This window comes from Canis lupus, chromosome 2 (genome assembly GCF_048164855.1).
Source record: "Canis lupus baileyi chromosome 2, mCanLup2.hap1, whole genome shotgun sequence".
Classification (NCBI taxonomy): domain Eukaryota; kingdom Metazoa; phylum Chordata; class Mammalia; order Carnivora; family Canidae; genus Canis; species Canis lupus.
In genome coordinates, this window is record NC_132839.1 from 41,995,782 (window position 1) to 42,013,370 (window position 17,589).

General features: G+C 40.6%; 1 protein-coding gene across 10 annotated transcripts in view; it reads left to right on the top strand.

The window, feature by feature from the left end:
- The window catches only part of CERS3 (ceramide synthase 3), a 121,221-nt gene that overhangs the window by 89,020 nt on the left and 14,612 nt on the right, over nt 1-17,589 (top strand). For all 10 annotated transcript variants that reach the window (XM_072796897.1, XM_072796856.1, XM_072796864.1 and 7 more), the window contains one exon: nt 1,388-1,541. In XM_072796897.1, coding sequence (XP_072652998.1) covers nt 1,388-1,541 — 154 coding nt within the window. The remainder of the gene's footprint in view (nt 1-1,387; nt 1,542-17,589) is intronic.

Consider the following 17,589-nt stretch of genomic DNA (forward strand, 5'->3'; position numbering starts at 1 on the left):
GCTTGTCAGTTTCTTAAAGCTAAATGTATCTTTACGGTATGAGACCCAACCATTCCACCCCTGTGTATTTGCCCTTGAGAAATAAAAAATTATGGTAACAGAAAACCTGTATGTGAATATTTATAGCAATCCTGTTCATGATTGTAATTGTGAAAAACGGAAGACAATGGGAATGCTCTCCAAAGGGTGAATACATCCATAGAGTGAGCTACTACTCAGTAATAAAGAGGACAAGTCTATTGGTTTCCGCAATAACTTGGAGGACTCTTAAAGGCACTGTGTTGCATGAAAGAAGGCAGTCTCCGAAGCTGACACACTGTATGACCCCATTTATATGACCTTCTTGAAAACACAAAATAAAATAGCAGATGAGGGTTTGCCAAGTTCTAGGCATGGGGGAAAGAGTAGAACTCTAAAGGAAGAGCAAGGAGTTTTGTTTTTGTTTTTGTCTTTGAGATGATGGAATATCATCCATCCATATATCCTGGATGGATCCCAACTATGGTGGTGGTTACACAGACCTCTGCATGTATTATAGTTCATAGAACACCAAAAAAGAGTTTTACTACATGTTCATGTAAAAAATAAAATTAAATACTCATAAAAAAAAACTGGAAGATAATACACAAAATCCCAATATAATTTGTGTAGACTGGTGGTATTCTGGGCGATGCTATTTCTTTTTCTTATTTTTTCTATTTTGTGTGAATACATTATTTTTTATAAGTAGAATAATATAGTTACAAGCAAACCAATCCAGGAACTCCAAGATCATGGTAGTATATGAAGTTTGGGAAGGGCAACAGATACACCCTTCATACTGCAGTATTATCTGAAGGCACTGTGCATTCTGGGTAATCAAGGCAGCTCAAATGATGTCCATGAGTTTGTTCATGAAATCAATAAAGCACGCAGTTCACTTTGGAAAGTGGAAGTAATAATAGAATTTTTGCTTCTTTACTTTTATTGGCAAATTTACTTTTGTGAAATTCCCCATTTGCTGCCCACTACACAAGGTTGTGTCATAAGGGCAATTATAACCCCGTGTAAACATGCATTATTCTATTTGTTCTACTAGCCCCGAGGGTTGTGTATGCTCTTCTGTTTGCAAAGTGGAAACTCGGGTACAGAGACTGGAGTGTAGGCAGCATGACAATAAAAATTCCATTTGCTTTAACTTTTCTCCCCAGAGACTGTATTTTTTTGTGGCTGGCCAATAATGATATAAAAGGTAAAATTATCATATTGTTTTCCCTTGAGAATTTCCTGGGCATGATTAGAAATGAAATAAGTGTAATATGTCTTGGGAGAAAAAGTATTTGTTTTCCCACTGAAAATTCATGAGTACCTGGTAATGAAATACTCTCCAATGTTTGTTTTTTTGTAGGATTTTATATTGCACCCTGATTCTGCCTCTGCACTATCTTGAGCCTTTCTTTTCATACATCTTCCTCAACCTCCAGCTCTTGGTCCTGCAAGTCCTTCACCTCTATTGGTGCTACTTTATCCTGAAGATGCTCCGAAGATGTATATTCATGAAGGTAAGTGCTGGCCGAGTCTTACTGCTCTTCACAAGTGGATTTCATTGCCAGATTGAAGGTGATGCCCAGACAATGGAATGCTCTAGTTAATTTGGAGTTAACCAGAATTCCTTTTTTTCCCCTTGATTTGATCATGATTGATAAAAATGTATCCAAAATATAGCTGTGTTTTCTTTAGGTAGGTCTCTAAGGTACTTTTAAGAAATTGCTTTTATTAGAAGACAAGTAATTTTTATACAACTTTTATCCAAAAATTGATTGTTGCTTTTTAAAGAATGTCCTAATGACTCTAAATCTACTCTGGTTTGGGACAAGCTTTACAGTAATGGTCTCATAGTATACAGAGCCTTCTGTTTACCTTCACTGAGCACCCAATTTGCCCTAAATGCTCTCCCCCTGAGCCTTCTACTATCGGAAATGTTGTCCATCATTTGGCTATGCTTTTTTTCCCCCTGAAAACTGCTTCTTCTCTAAATAATAACAAATTGATAATACTTTTTAGACAATAGAAGTTTTTTTGTAGGTTTGTTTTGAATTCAGCTCTGGGTTTTACTTCCAGAAGAAGTAAAGGGGAAGGCTTTAGAAATAAGACACAATCACCGCCTTTGGGCAAATAACCCAGCATCTTGGGGGTGGGCGGCAGCAGGAATATTCACCTAATAGCAACTACCTATGTTGTGCTAAAGAGACATCCTGTAAACTTGCTGTGGAAGGCAGAAACCAGGTGACTCAAGGGTGGGCCAGGGAATATTATACAATGGATGGAATTTGATTTGAGACTTTCAGATAAAAAATAAAATCACAGATCCTTCTTTGTCAGAAAATCATACTTGTAGGAGAGTTTTAATTAAGGATCTTTCAAGGTGGAAGTTACAGTGGGCTCATTTTCAAGTGCTACTATCCCTGTCTGACACCACACTCTTCATCAGGGGGAATGACTTATATTTAACAGGTATGCTGGTAATTTATCTGATAAGTTCATGTTCTGATCAACTGTCGGGTTAATTCATTTTCATCCTGTAAGTAAATGTGTCTCAAAGACTGTTCAAGAGGGACTCCTGGGTGGGTCAGTGGTTGAGCGTTTGCCTTTGACTCAGGTTGTGGTCTGGAGGTCCGAGGGTCGAATCCCACATCGGGTTCCCCGTGGGGAGCCTGCTTCTCCCTCTGCTTGTGTCTCTTCCTCTTTCTGTGTCTCTTGTGAATAAATAAATAGAATCATAAAATAAAAGAAAGACTGTTTAAGAGTTGACAAGTGAAATGGACAGCGATAACGACCTCTGGGTTTTCTACTGTCTCCTAGCTTCTAGAGATAGAAGTATAGATAGTAGGCTACATCTGGATTAACCTCAAATCAAATTCTGAAATTAGTTTTTGTTTGTTTTACTAAATGACTGACTCAAGCTTGTTTTCTTGGGAACAAACTCTCTCCCTTAAAGTTGGAGTGCTAAGAAAAAAAACCAACTTTCATCAAATGGTTCTAGTTTATTAAGGTTCTAAATAGTTTTCTGTGACCTCTGCATAAGTTACTTTACCTCTGAGTGACTCATAAAGTTGAAGTGACCAAGATAAAGTGAAAAAGTTGAGCAGTGAGACCATTTGCACAGCCAGGGCTTGGAGGGAAGAAAGGGCCCTGAACTGAGCCTGTTTCACCTGTGCGTCAAGCCTTCCTGGAGCGCCCATCCCTAGGCAGAAACCGTTCCCTTAATCACTGGTTAGTGACAATAATTACAGGCTGGAAGGGAGCCAGGCCAGACAAAACTTAGAGACCAGAAGATATACTCTTGTTTGGTTTCATCATGATGTTCATATTTCTGATCTCTAATGGGTTGTACTAGGCCTGATTAAAAACCCAGTGGGTTGGGGAGCTGTGGACAGGAATTCCCGATTTCTCATGCTGTGCTTTGGAAAAGCTGTTTCCAATTGCAATTTGACAGCAGTAGTGGAGGCCCCCAGAGCTCTAATCCCTGCAGTTCGTATGACTTCAGCTGGCTTGCATGTGCACTCTGTTTTCCATAGCAGTGGCAAAACTGGCTGTGAAATCAGCTTACTCCTCCAAAGCCGTAAAGCTGCCTTTTAAAGAATGCTATTTGAAGGCACAGTTGCATTGCAAAGGGGAGGAGACAGATAAAGGCAGGAGTGGACATTCTTAGAGGAACAACTAACAAGTGAATTTTCAACTATATTTAATAACTACTTAGCATTTAATAGATATACCTCAATTGTTACAAAGGGGACTAATTCTTGGATATTTATTTATTAATTTTTTAAAGATTTTGTTTATTCATGAGAGAGAGAGAGAGAGAGAGAGGCAGAGACACAGGCAGAGGGAGAAGCAGGCTCCCTGCAGGGAACCTGACGTGGGGACTCCATCCTGGGTCTCCAAGATCATACCCTAGGATGAAGGCAGCGCTAAACCGGAGCCACTCGGGCTGCCCAATTCTTGGATATTTAAAAAATGGAATTGCAGAAGCTCTTCAAATGTCTTTTAAATCTTATAAAAGAGATTGGGAATTTGCTTAAGTTCCTTATGCCTGGTAGGCCCAAAACTACTTAAGTAGTTTTGAATATGCAAATGAATACATAATTCCAGGAAACAAATCACACTGGGGTAGAAAGTTACAAAGTTGTTTATTAATCTTTTTTCTGGTCTCCTTGGATTTGCATGGTAGACTGGAAAGACAAAAGTGAAGGGCACCTGGGTAGCTTAGTGGTTGAGTGTCTACCTTTGGCTCAGGGAGTGATCCCCGGGTCCTGGGATCCAATCCCGCATCGAGCTCCCCACAGGGAGCCTACTTCTCCCTCTGCCTGTGTCTCTGCCTCTCTCTCTCTGTGTCTCTCATGAATAAATAAAATATTTTTTAAAAAGACAAAAGTAATTATGCATCTTAAAAATAGCGATTTTTGAAATATCCACACCTTATTTTCCCTAAACAGTGGAGGCACTGCATGCATATGGCCTTCTACCACTTGCTTCTGCTGTCTAATACCTTCACATAACCATATCACTGTAATTTCAGGACTCTGACATATACAGACCATGGTTAGTAGGCATGGTGCTGCTGGAGAACAAGACTTGGCACTGAAACTGAGCTGGTTCCTATAAAAATAGGGGTTTTTTGAGGAACTACCAGCCCACACATCACATCAGGAAGTATGACAGGCCCATATAGTGGTCTTGTCATTCTCTTTGCAAACATGAGAAGTGCTTTTAGAAGAAATTAGAAGGAGGGTGGCATGCTCTCATTCAATATTACTCAAGAGAATTTGATCATCCCTACACTTTTATTTTCTTCTTTCTAAATATCACACTGGGTGCCGGCCAACTCAAGCATGTCTCTTTGACATCTTAGGCTGGTACACAGCCAAGACACAGAGGGCGGAACTGAGCGTGCAGCTATTATGGCGAGGATAGAGCAACTAGCCCCTGGCAACCTGCCCCAGCCATCTGCTCCCAATAGGCAGTGTCTCTTAAGTTCATAGGTGACACTTTACATATGCTGAACTCTTTTAGTTAAAGCAAGGGCCCTTCTCATAAATAGGAGAAATCTGAGGCCTCGACCAAACTTGCACAGTAAGTTTGTGGCAAAGCCAAGACTAGAACGTGAGTCTCTTTACTGCTAATACTTTGCCTTTCTAATTACTGTGGATTTGAAATAACCAGAAAATTAATTGAAATAGCTGGCACAGAGTAAGAAAAAGTACATAAACAACCTGAATAATCAAGAAAATGGAATAAAACACAGCATAAATCCTAAAACTTGTTTCCGAGCTTTCTAAAAACGTAAGAAAACATTTTGTAATTTTTTTGTGTGTGTGTGTTTCAAATCACTTCCTAGTAAAGCAAGTCAGGAATAGCTGAGTACGGGCTTTCCTGTTTGCTGGCTGTGTGATCTGAGGCGCATATTAGTTCCATTTATTGCCTCAGTTTCTCCACTTGTGAAATGGGGATGATGATCTTAACACCTGCCTTCTAGGATAAAGCCCTCAGAACAGTGCCTGGCACATAGCAAGCACATAGCAAGCACATGAGAAGGTTAGCTGCCATTACCATTATTCCTATTGATTCAGGTTCTTTGTGGCAAGTCACAGAGAGGCTGTGACTTCCCAGTGGCCTGGCAATTGATCAAGCCCTCCCTCCCTTCTGCTTTGATATGCTGCAGCTGAGTCAGGTGTCAGTCAAAGGGCACCCTTGACCGTTTGCTAAGTTGTCTTCAGGCAGTTGACTTTTTGTGACTCATGCTGACGATCCGTTTTGACACGATCTCTCAGATATCTGTGTGTTAGGGAAAAAATACAAAATCTGTAACATCCAGCAAATCTCCACCTCTCTTGTCAGTAGTTAATAGTGGATTTAAAAACTGCCCTTTGCTAAACAGGAGATAAAGATATCACAAAGGCTGGTGGTTAAAATAGAGTATTACAAAAATGCTATTGGTTTAGGGCACCTGGATGGCTCAGTCGGTTAAGCATATGACCTTGGTTTCAGCTTCAGGTCTGATCTCAGGGTCTTGAGATGGAGCTCTATGCAGGGCTTGCACTCAGCAGGGAGTCTGATTGTCTCTCTCCCTCCCCTTCCGCTCCTCCCCCTCACTCACTTACACACGTTTGCTCTCACTTTCTCTCTCTCTAAAATAAATAAATAAAATCTTTTAAAAAATGCTATCAGTTTATATTTCCATATTTATGAATGTTTATGTAGGTTAATTGCTTTAACAATCTATTGAAGAAAGGACAGTGGAGTTTATAAACTTGTAGAAAGTAACTGTGCAAAGTTGCTTGGCTTAAAGAATTTCAGGTTTGACTATTCTTCTATATTGTACATTTAGCTGTGCCACAGAACAGACTTTCAGAACTAGGAGAGACCACTAAATATCCACCAGGACAGCATGCTCCCGCCAAGGCCTTCCTACCACAGTGTACCACTCACTTGTACAGAAAACTGTGCTATTTTTCTAGGGGAAGAGAGGCCGGGTGAGAAAAGAAGTTACATGACTTACTCAAGGTCATACAGAGTCATGCACACAAAGCCCAAGGCTTCACAGCCTATGTTGCTAATGCTCTGCTCATCTGCCTCCCTAGTAGCTCTGTGTTTGTGAACATATGTCCTTCAAACATGAGTGATACGTATTTAATGTGTGTTTATATGTGTTTCTGTGTGTGTGCCTTTAGCCTGATGTAGGCTCAGCTTTCATGAACATCATCTTTTTGTTCCCTGTTCAGTGAATTTTAATAAATGTATAAACCATGCAGCCATTACTCTATTAAAATGTAGAACAGGACTGCCTGGATGGCTCAGTTGGTTAAGCGCCTGCCTTTGGCTCAGATCATAAACTTACTTACGGTCCTGGGATCAAGCCCCATGTTGGGCTCCCTGTTCAGCAGGGAATCTGTTTGTCCCTCTCCTGCTGCCCCGCTGCCCCTCTCCCCTTCATGCTCTCTTCCTTTCTCAAATAAATCAATAAAGTCTTAAAATAAATAAAACATAGAACATTTCCATGACCCTATACAATTCTTTGTGCCACTTCTGATCATCCCCCATTCCCACATGGGCAATCACTGTTCTTATTACTTATTACTTATTATTATTATCCCCATAGATTAATTTCAACTTTCTTTTTTTTTTTTATATTTCTTCATTTATTTTAGTGAGAGAGTGAGAGCAGGCAGGGGGTGCAGTTGGAGGAGCAGAGGGAGAGGGAAAGAGTATTAAGTAGACTCCACGCTGAGCAGGGAGCCCAACATGGGGTTCGATCTCACGGCCCTGAGAGCACAGCCGGAGCCAAATGCTTAACTGACTGTGCCCAGGCACACCTCGACTTTCTTAAACCTTATATACCTGGGATCACACAGTATGTGTTCTTTCACTATAAACTTCATAACCTTATCATGACTTTGCCCAGTTACCTTTGTCACCGTTACCTTACCAGTCATTCATGAATTCCAGCTCTTCGGTGAAAGCACTCTAGAAAATCTCCCTAGGGCTATCCCCATTAGGGGATTCTGTGCCTTGAAACAGTCATATATCTGAGTTTTTATAAACGTGAAGGTATGAGGCTATTTCAAGAAGTCAAAGTAGAACCAGCAACCATCTGCATGGCTCTGAGATAATAACAGAAGGAAAATGTATCGTCAGCAAAAGGCCTGTGAGCAAACTGGCCTCTTTCCAGCTGCCAGCCTCCAGCAGAATTCCTGTTACTTTGCCCTGGACCAGGCAACAGACCCCCAGGCAACAGACCTCCAGGCACAACCAGGGCTCTTAGATAAATGAGCGGGAGAAGACCCAACCCCACACTCACATCATGAGATGGAATTAACTCAGAATGGAAAGAGGGGTTCACCTGCCCAATGGGGAAGTGGAAGAAGCTCAATGGGGACAGAAGAGCTTCCTCCGGTTGTGTGAATCCAGACCCGAACCCATGCTGTGAGCTTTTTATTTTATTTTATTTTATTTTATTTTATTTTATTTTATTTATTTATTTATTTATTTATTTATTTATTTATTTATTTATTTTTTTGCTGTGAGCTTTTTAGTGAATATCTGTTTCTCTACAACAGGATAGTATAGCATTATCCAGGCTTTTTTTTTTTTTTTTTTTTTTTTTTTTTTTTTTTTGACATATGAGGTTGTTCAGTAGGCTTTCCCAAGCTATTTGGAAATTCTTCTAGTATTTTGTTCCAAATTGTGTCTTCTTTCTATTAAGATGGTTACTGAGGTTGCCTGTGCCCAGGTGCTGTGACACCTCTTCTTGCTGCTGATGAAAAAGAGCATGACTTTTCACCTCTTCATTCCAGGCACTTGGGCCTCTGAAAAAAAATAATAATATTTGTGTTTTTAAATAAGTCAAACAAGGTTTTATTTCAGTTCTCTTCAATCCATCCTCTGTTCCTTTGGAACCAGGCATAGGCAGGGGCTGAATGCCAGCAGCCGAGGGAGGACTGTTATCTCTAGCTTTCAGCTGCTGGGTGTCTGTTCAAAAGTGGCAAATCTCACTTCCCTGCAATTGCCTGTGAATTTTTAATTATCTGAATGATTTTCTATACTTACTTTATCATGTATTAGCTCCTTTTATGGATACTTCTAAATTTCTTGTCTTATGTGTTTCCTAACACTGGTTTTGAAAATACTAGTTCATTGGAGGTATCAGACTAAGTCAGGTCTTTTGATGGGCAGGAAGGCAGCTGAAGCTGTTGTGAAAGGAAGGGATTTTTTTCAAAGGAGAGTTGTCGAATAAAGGCATCTTTGAGGATAGCAGTGAGCACTCAAATCCTGTCCTTTTTTTCCGCGGTCTCAAGTGTTCACCCTGATGTTGCCTTGAGCCACTGGTTATATCTTGCTGAAGTTGAAAAGGAGGTGAGGGTTGGGCGAAGATCCAAGTAAAAAGAGGTAAAAGATCTCTCATACTGACATCTCTCGTACTTGATTTTTAAAATCATTGCACAAAAACCTTGGGGGTGCCTGGGTGGTTCAGTCGAAGCCTTAGACTCTTGATTTCAGCTCAGATCATGATCTCAGGGTTGTGAGATCGAGCCCCACATCGGGCTCCTCGCTGGGAGTGAAGCTTGCTTTTTTTTTTTAAATAGATTTTATTTATTTATTCATGAGAGACACACAGAGAGAGAGGCAGAGACACAGGCAGAGGGAGAAGCAGGCTCCACTCAGGGAGCCCGATGTGGGACTCAATCCCTGGTCCCCAGGATCACACCCTGGGCTGTAAGCAGCACTAAACCACTGCGCCACTGGGGCCGCCCTGAAGCTTGCTTAAGATTGTCTCTCTCCCCTTCCCTCTGCCCCTCTCCCCCTCACATGCACATGCTCTCTCTCTCTCAAGTAAATAAATAAATAAATAAACAAACAAACAAATAAATATCATTTCACAAAAATAGAATTGAATTTTATATGTTCCTGAAAGGAACAGATATTCTCCATTTTATTAGTAGTGAAACAGATGCATGCACAGGCACATTAACCCATGTGCACAGCACACACAGGTGTCTCTCTTTTTTAAAGATTTTATTCATTTACTCTGTGAGAGACACACAAAGAGAGGCAGAGACACAGGCAGAGGGAGAAGCAGGCTCCCCACAAGGAGCCTGATGTGGGACTCGATCCCAGGACCCCGGGATAATGCCCTGAGCCAAAGGCAGATGCTCAACCACTGAGCCGCCCAGGCATCCCACCCCTTATCAATTGTGAGTGTGTGTGCATGCACACAAGAGGATTTCAGGGGTACCCTAGAGGTCCACATTTGTGAGGGGGTGAAGGAAGCTGGGGCAGAGGGAGAAGTGAAACTGTGGTGCATTTATAACAAAGTCCTCAGCCAGCCCAACAGAGCCCTAGAGCTGGGTGGCCCTTCAGGGGTTTCCAGCTGTGGCAAAGGGGCTGGACCTCTGTACCCTGACATGAGCGTGTCACCGGATGCAGCTGCCCTCTGGGAAGGGGATGTAACTCTGAGTGAGGCAGCTCCCTTCAACCAAGGATAGGACCAGAGAAGGCCACCCAGGGCTGGGGGATCTGAGCCGTAGTCCTGAAGGGCCTCCCATCTCTGCCTGCCTGATCCGGGACCTGACACCTGTCCCCACAAGGAGTCTGCGTGTCCCTGTGTAGGGAGCAGACCAGGCAACAGAGGGCACAGACTCCAAGTGCTTAGCCATGAGGCCTTGGGGAAATCATTTATTTATTCTTTACCCTTGGTTTTCTCATTGGGGTCAATAGCTGCCCTACTCCCTTACAGGGTTGGGGGAAGGATAACATGCTAATATGAACAGGATGGTTCTCTAACCATCGAACTAAATATTCCGCAATATTCCGCAGTCTCCCTAGTTGGTCTCTGTTCCAGTTATTTTCTGCTCCCCCCTCACGCCCAAGACACGGTTTCTCTTATGCCACAAGTTTTGAGCTGTAGGAAATGGGTCACTGAGCCACAGCACTGCCAGGAGGCACTGAAACAGGTTGCTGAGGTGTCTGGGGAGAAGTCGGCCACCTTCTGGTTCCTGGAGAGGGCAGGTGAGGAGGCTGCTGTAGCCTGAGCCCCCAGCCTCTACTCTGGCCCCAGGGGTTCCAGGTCAGGCCGGGCCTTCCAGAGAGGTTTCAGAAAGTCACTGGGGGCCAGACACTGGAGGTGACACATCTGGAACGCTGGGTACCTCCCCTGCTTGCTCTGAGTCACCCGTGGAGAAGGTGGCTCCCCTGGCTCCCAGTGTCTCCAGGTGGCCCCAGCCCACAGACCTACCTTCCTTCCCCACGGGTGAGCTGCATGTATTCTGGAGGCATCTATGCCACCAGCAGGCCTGGCTCTGTCTCAGGGTCCTCCGGCAGCAGCACTGGTGACCTTTGGAGCCAAGTGACTGCTATGGGAGCTGTCCTGTGTGCTGCAGAAGTGTGGCAGCGTCCCTGGCTCTCCGCAATCCCAGAGGCTAGTAGCCATCCCGTCCCTCGTGGTGACAACTGGAAACATCTGGAGATGTTCCCTGGGGAAAAGCAGGGCCCCCGGGTTGAGACTCACCACCTATCACTACCTACCTCCATTTCCCTCTCTGTAGAGATAATTTGTGTCTTTTTGTGTCCAGCACAGACACAGAATTGCTTATAGGTGTTTTGCAAAAGCTTCATTTTGTTGCAAGATTTATTTACTCCTGTCCTTTGTGCTATTGTTGCGCATTTTAATAAAATATGATAATATATATCATAAATTTAGATATAAAAATATACATCTGTATACAAATATTAATTATATGTATTCTAAAAGCCATATATAATTGCTATTTTATTTTGCTTTAAACATTCAATTATTTTCTAAAGCGATAAAACATGTTGGTGTTTTATATATTTCCCTTTATTTTTATCATTTCTTGCTCTCTATATCCCTCTGTGTAAATATTATTTGTCTGGTATCTCTTGCTCTCTCTCTTTTCTTTTCCCTTCACAAAGACCCTCATTTCTTTTAGTGCAGGTATGCTGGTGATTAATTCTCTCAGGGTTTCTTTTTTTTTTTTTTTTTCCTTTTTTTCTCCTTTACTTAATAAATATATTTTTACTGGGTTTAGGATGATTAGGGGGGGTTTTTTGTTTGTTTTTCTGTTTTTTTTGTTTGTTTTTCTCCCTGCTCCATTTTCTTCTGGCTTTCTGGCGAGATGTCTGTTTTATCTATGTTACTCTAAATGAATATGTTTTTGTATTTTGGCCCCTTTAAAATTGTTCTCGTTAGCACTGGTTTTCAGCAATTTGACCATGATGTATCTTGATAAGATTTTTTTTTATGTCCATTCTGCTTAGAGTTTGTTGAGCTTCTTGAGCCTGTAGGTTTCTAGATAAGATAAAATTCAGATTTCAACAAATTTTTCATAATTTCTTCTCTCATTCCTTTTCTGTCTTCTTCTTCTGAGACCTCAATTACCATTTCGTTGGACCACAAGTCAATGATATTTTACTCATTTTCAGTCTTTTTATTTCCCTTCTGTGCTTCATTTTTTAAAATATTTATTTATTTATTTGAGAGAGTGAGTGCATGCATGAGCAGGGGAAGGACCAGGGGAGAGGGATAGAATCTCCAGCAGACTCCCCACTGAGGACAGAGCCCAACACAGGGCTCAATCTCCGGACCCTGAGATCACCACCTGAGATGAAGTCAACAGTCAAACATAACCGACTGAGCCACCCAGGCATCCCCTTTCTATGCTTCATTTTGATTAATTACTATTGTTATGTCTTCACAATCTTTGATTTTTTTCTTTTGTGATGTCTGATCAGAATTAATCCCATCTAGTTAGTGTGTTTTTTAAAATTTCAGATATTGTATTTTTTATCTCTATAAATTGCATATTAGTCTTTTCTTGGTATCTTCCTTTTTTCTTAGTATGTTTGTGTTTTTCTCTACGTCCTTGAATATATGGAGGATATTTATAATAGCTATTTTAACATCTTTGTTTGCTAATCCCATCATCTCTCATAATCTTGGGTCTATTTCTCTCTTCATTGAATTTTGTCTTGGCTATATGCCATATTTTCCAACTTCTTTGCAAATCTGGTAATTTTTTATTAGATGCCAGATATTTTGAATTTTATATTGTTGCATGCTGGATTTTGTTGTAGTCCTTTTAGATAGTGGTTTTTGTTTGTTGTTGTTGTGAATAGTGTTTTTTTTTAATGTGGTACAACTAGTGTATTTTATTTTTGTACACAATCAAGGTGCTTGCAATGAGTTTGATCCTTTCAAAGGCTTGTTTTCAAGCTTTGTTAGGGTGAGCCCGGAATAGCCTTTGGTCAATGGCAATTAAGTGAAGTCCTTCTTAGCATTCTCCCTGATGTCCGTATACTCAGAGCTCCTGTCACTCCGGCTGGTGAGAAGACAGCAAGCTGCCAACACAGTATGAGCTCCTGGGGTTGTTTTGCCAACTTTTTCTGGTGATTCCTTCCCTGGCCTTTGGTAGTTTCCTGACACACATGCCCGGGTCAGGACTCAGTCAAAGACTGAAGGGAATTCCATGAAGATCTCTGGAGCTCTCTTTCTGCATGTCTCCCTTCTCTCCAGCGTTCTGTCCCACGAATACCAGCTTCATTTTGGTGAACTCCAACTTCTGTTCCCTCAACTCAGTGGTACCACTGGGCTCTGTGTGGGTTCTTCACTGGGGTTCAGTTTAGAAATGGTGAGATGGTTTGCTAGGACAGTTGCAGGGCTCCCCTCCTTCATTTTCCTTTTCTCAGGAATCACGATCCTGAGATTGAACAGTGTCTAAAAACTATTGTTTGGTTGGGTTTATATATATATACATATTTTATCCCACTTCCTAGTTCTTTAACATGCTAGGATAATCTAATCCCTGTTTTTCCATCCTGGCCAGAAGCAGTTGTCACTGCCAGAAGCAGTATTTTATTTTCTAAGTAGCAATAGTTTATATACTTCCTGAGAGAGCCGGTTTAATTTTCACACAAGTATAACTGTTAGATTTTTCTTTCTTTTTTCCTGATCTTTCCCTCTAGGTCAATGCTACCCAATAAAAATATAATGTGAGCCACATATATAATTTTAGGTTATCTAGTAATGTCACTTAAAAACTTGTAAGAAATGGGTGATTAATTTTAGTAATATATTTAACACAATAGAAGCAAAATATTATCATTTCAATTTTGCCTATTTTGCCCGATATGTATTTTAATCAGGGGAGGATTATAATCCTATTTAAGGTTAATATGATGATTCAGCAATCAGTACAAAACATTATTAATGAGATTCATTCATTCCTTTTTTTTCATGCTAAGTCTTTGAAATCCAGTGTGGATTTTACACTTACAGCACATCTCAGTTTGGACTGACTACATTTCAAATGCTAAATGCCACATGTGGTGAGTAGCTACCACATTGCATGTTGTAGCTCCTGATGCTAGAATAGCAAGTGTACTTCTCTTCCCCCACATGTGGGTCGGGTGGTAGGATCTGTTCTCACATGGGATCTGTTCTCATGGAGTTCCTGATGTTGTACTCAATTGTAACATGCTGGCTCTTCCCACTACCCTTCCTTTTCCACTCAAGAAAGGCTTCCAGTTTTTGAGCAAGGGAGGATGATAGCCAACCTATTGTCTTATTTCTCTTCTGCAACATCCTTACTTTTCTTCTTTCCCTTCATTGCTTATATCAAAGTACCACATCTTTAAATACCTGACTCTTCCCAAAAAATGCAGCTTCCTGTCTGGCACACTTTGGGGCCTCTTTTCTTTAGCAAAGGCTAAAAACTACCAGGTCCCAACCTGTGCATTTATGTTTTCCTTCTCTCTTTATGGAGGTGATTTTGTCTGTGCTTCTTCTAAGTCAACACACTCACCCTGCTTGTTTTCCCAACATTGCCTTCTTTGCTTTCCCAGTCACAAGATAGAGGGCTGTGGAGCTCATTAGAATCTGTATATATATTTTCTTCTTCTTATAGATAATCTGAACAGTGATCTCTGTTCCTCAGGAAAATTGAGGGCGTTTGATTCTGTGTTTGTTTTTAGAGACTGAAGGAAGAATGTGGATTCAGGCTACCATTTTTCTTCAAACCCAGAAGTCTTCAAGTAAATCATTTGCAAACTTAAGGGTTTAAAATATTTTTAATAGTAGATTTCTTTGTGGCACCTGGGTGGCTCAGTCCATTAGGCATCTGCCTTTGGCTTGGGTCATGATATCAGGGTGCTAGGATAGAGCCCTACATTGGGCTCCCTTGCCAGTGGGGAGCCTGCTTCTCGCTCTCCCTCTGACACTCCCCTCCCAGCTCATGCTCTCTCTCTCCCTCTGCTGTCTCTGTCTCTGTCTCTCTGTCTCTCAAATAAATAAATAAAATATTTTTAAAAATAATAGACTTCTTCCTAATTCTCGTAAGTAATCCTGTCTCACTATGGAAGCTGCATACAACAGTACAGCACCACATGGTAGCCCTTAGATACCAACTGTATGCCCTGCCACCACCCCCATGGCTCTGTGGGCTAAACATCTCCAACTCTTTCAACCATACCTTGTCCTAAGGTATACTGTTGAGTCTTTTCACCTACCTCTTTCATTTCATTTTACCCAGATTTTCCTTTAAATAAGCAGTAGTTTCTAGATATGGTCTAATACAAAAGCAGGTCTGATGTCTCTTTTTGTGAAAACTCTACTTCTGTTGACTCAGCCTAGTTTTGTTTTGAGTGGCTGGTAGTCACATTATACTCTTAACTCATACTGAGCTTAAAATTGATAACAAAAAAAAATTGATAACAACTTTTAGGTCTTTTTCACATGATCCAAGACACATTTCCTCCATTTGGGGATGGTGGTGATTTGTGTTGGAAGTTACATTCCTTCCTGTTAAACTTCACTTAATCAACCAATCATTTGAACCTTTTGCTTTACCAATGGGAAATCATGACATTTGCTGAAAGATGCATAAACATTCTTGGGGACCTTTTGTCTAAACGGAATTCAGAAGTATTCTATATAAGCCAGCTCATGAAAAAAGTCATTATTATTTTGCCTGACATACATTTTCATCAGGTAAGGATTGTGATCACATGTAAAGCAAATATAGAATGAGTTATACTCTCACACCAACCAGAGGATCTCCCAGGATTCCCACTTTTTATTTAAAATCAACTGGTTACACATTAGCTATGTTGATTACACCTGACTAGAATGGCCTGTGGAGCCTTAAAGAAAGATACTCATGGCCAGGTCCTAACTCAGATCAGTTAATCAGAATTTATGGAGACAGGACCCAGACATTGGAATTTTTGATAGGGCACTTCCCCTGAAGTGTGTCATTCCGATCTGCCTTTCAGCTTGAGACCCACTAGAAATAGAGAAGACCATGTGTTTGTGTGTGTGTGTGTGTGTGTGTGTGTTCTCCACTACTGGACCAGCGTCCATGGATGGCTCTCCATTTCTTGGGTTTGCTTTCTAAAAAGCAGAAGTAGCTGCATTCTTTCCCACATGTGTGGAGTTTGTAGACCTGACCTCAACTAATACTCCCATCTTGCAAATTTTAACAAGAACAATAGATTTTCATGTGACATAGGTGTTAATGCTATAAAGTCCTTACAAAAGAAAATTCAGACTGTTGAAATAAACACTTAGAGATCATTTCCTTTGTAGAAAACCAGAATTCTTTAAATAGTACATTTCTCTGGAGATGTAAAGGCATGACTCATTTTATAGTATGATTTACTAATTATTTTTAAACAACCATCTGTTATAGGAAGTGAGACATGCTGCTAATTTTCTATTGCCTTTCTGGACTAAAAGGACTCATGACATATAGATATTAAAGAAATAAAAAATAGTTGAAATCATGGAATTTTAAAACTGGAAAGATCCTTAGGCAACCCTTTGCTTCAACTTCTTTTTATAGAGAGAAGCAATCTAGGGAGGGGCTGTAGCCTAAGAAACAGCTTGCTAACCACAGTGGTCCCAGACAGTCAGCCCAGGCATCACCTAGAGCTGGTTAGAAATGCAGCAGCTCAGGTCCCACCAGAGACCTTCTGAATGAGAGTCTGTATTTTCATCAAGAACTCTAAGTGATTTATATGCATATTAAAGTTTGAGAAGCACTGGTCTAGAAAATTCAGAGCCGGGTGACTAAAGGGAAATGTCCATATGTAGCCAAGTTTGATAGAATTCAATTTAAATTTAATGTAACCTCTTTGATAAAAGGAAAAACTCAATTGTTTTTTTCTGTGACCTTGTCAGCTTGGATAATAAGAACTAATATATAAAAAAAAGAACTAATATAACAAAAAGGAATGTATGTTGGTAGTAGTTCAGAAAATTGAACTCTGACTGAATGCACTTCTTTTTCTTTTCATACAGTGAAAGCTAAAAGTTTGCTTTCAAAACAGCATAAAATGCTTATTATATTGTCCTTTGTTTCATTGCCAACTGTGGATTTAGATGTGGAGCCATTCAGAAAGCAGTGGGACATTATGAGTCATTCATGACCTCCTGGGCTTTTGACATTAATGTAGAACCACAGAATCCCAAGCACAGAATTTCCTTAAGGCATTTCAAAAACACAGCTCTATAATTTTTTTGAAACCGTAACTGCTTATGTCTTCCCCAGAGGTGTACGGAAGTGCTGTGGCAGGGATTATTCCTTTATTTGAAATGAGCATTTTATCTTATTAGCATTACTATGCTTTTTCTTCATTGTCAACATTTGTTTTGTTTGGTAATCCTTGCAATCAGTTTTTAGGAATACAGACCAGGGCCAGATATATTGGCCCTCATTAACAGGGAAATCATGATTAATTGATAAAGATTTACATATTCTGGAATCTTAAAACATAAGAAAAAAAGTACACAAAAAAATAAAGCCCAAAGTGTAGATATTAGGGTTTGACCTTAAGTTTATTGTTAGCACTCCCTGCCTTTTTGGTGGAGATGAAAGTAGTTAAGTCATGTATGAATTGAGTGGTGCTGATTGTGTTACACACATAGTACAATGCAGGCCGATAGCTGTGGTTGGCAGGATGTTCTCTGAAATACACAGCACAGAGAGGGGTTCTGATACTGTATCATATGAGGATCAGTGGAAGGAAATGGGAATA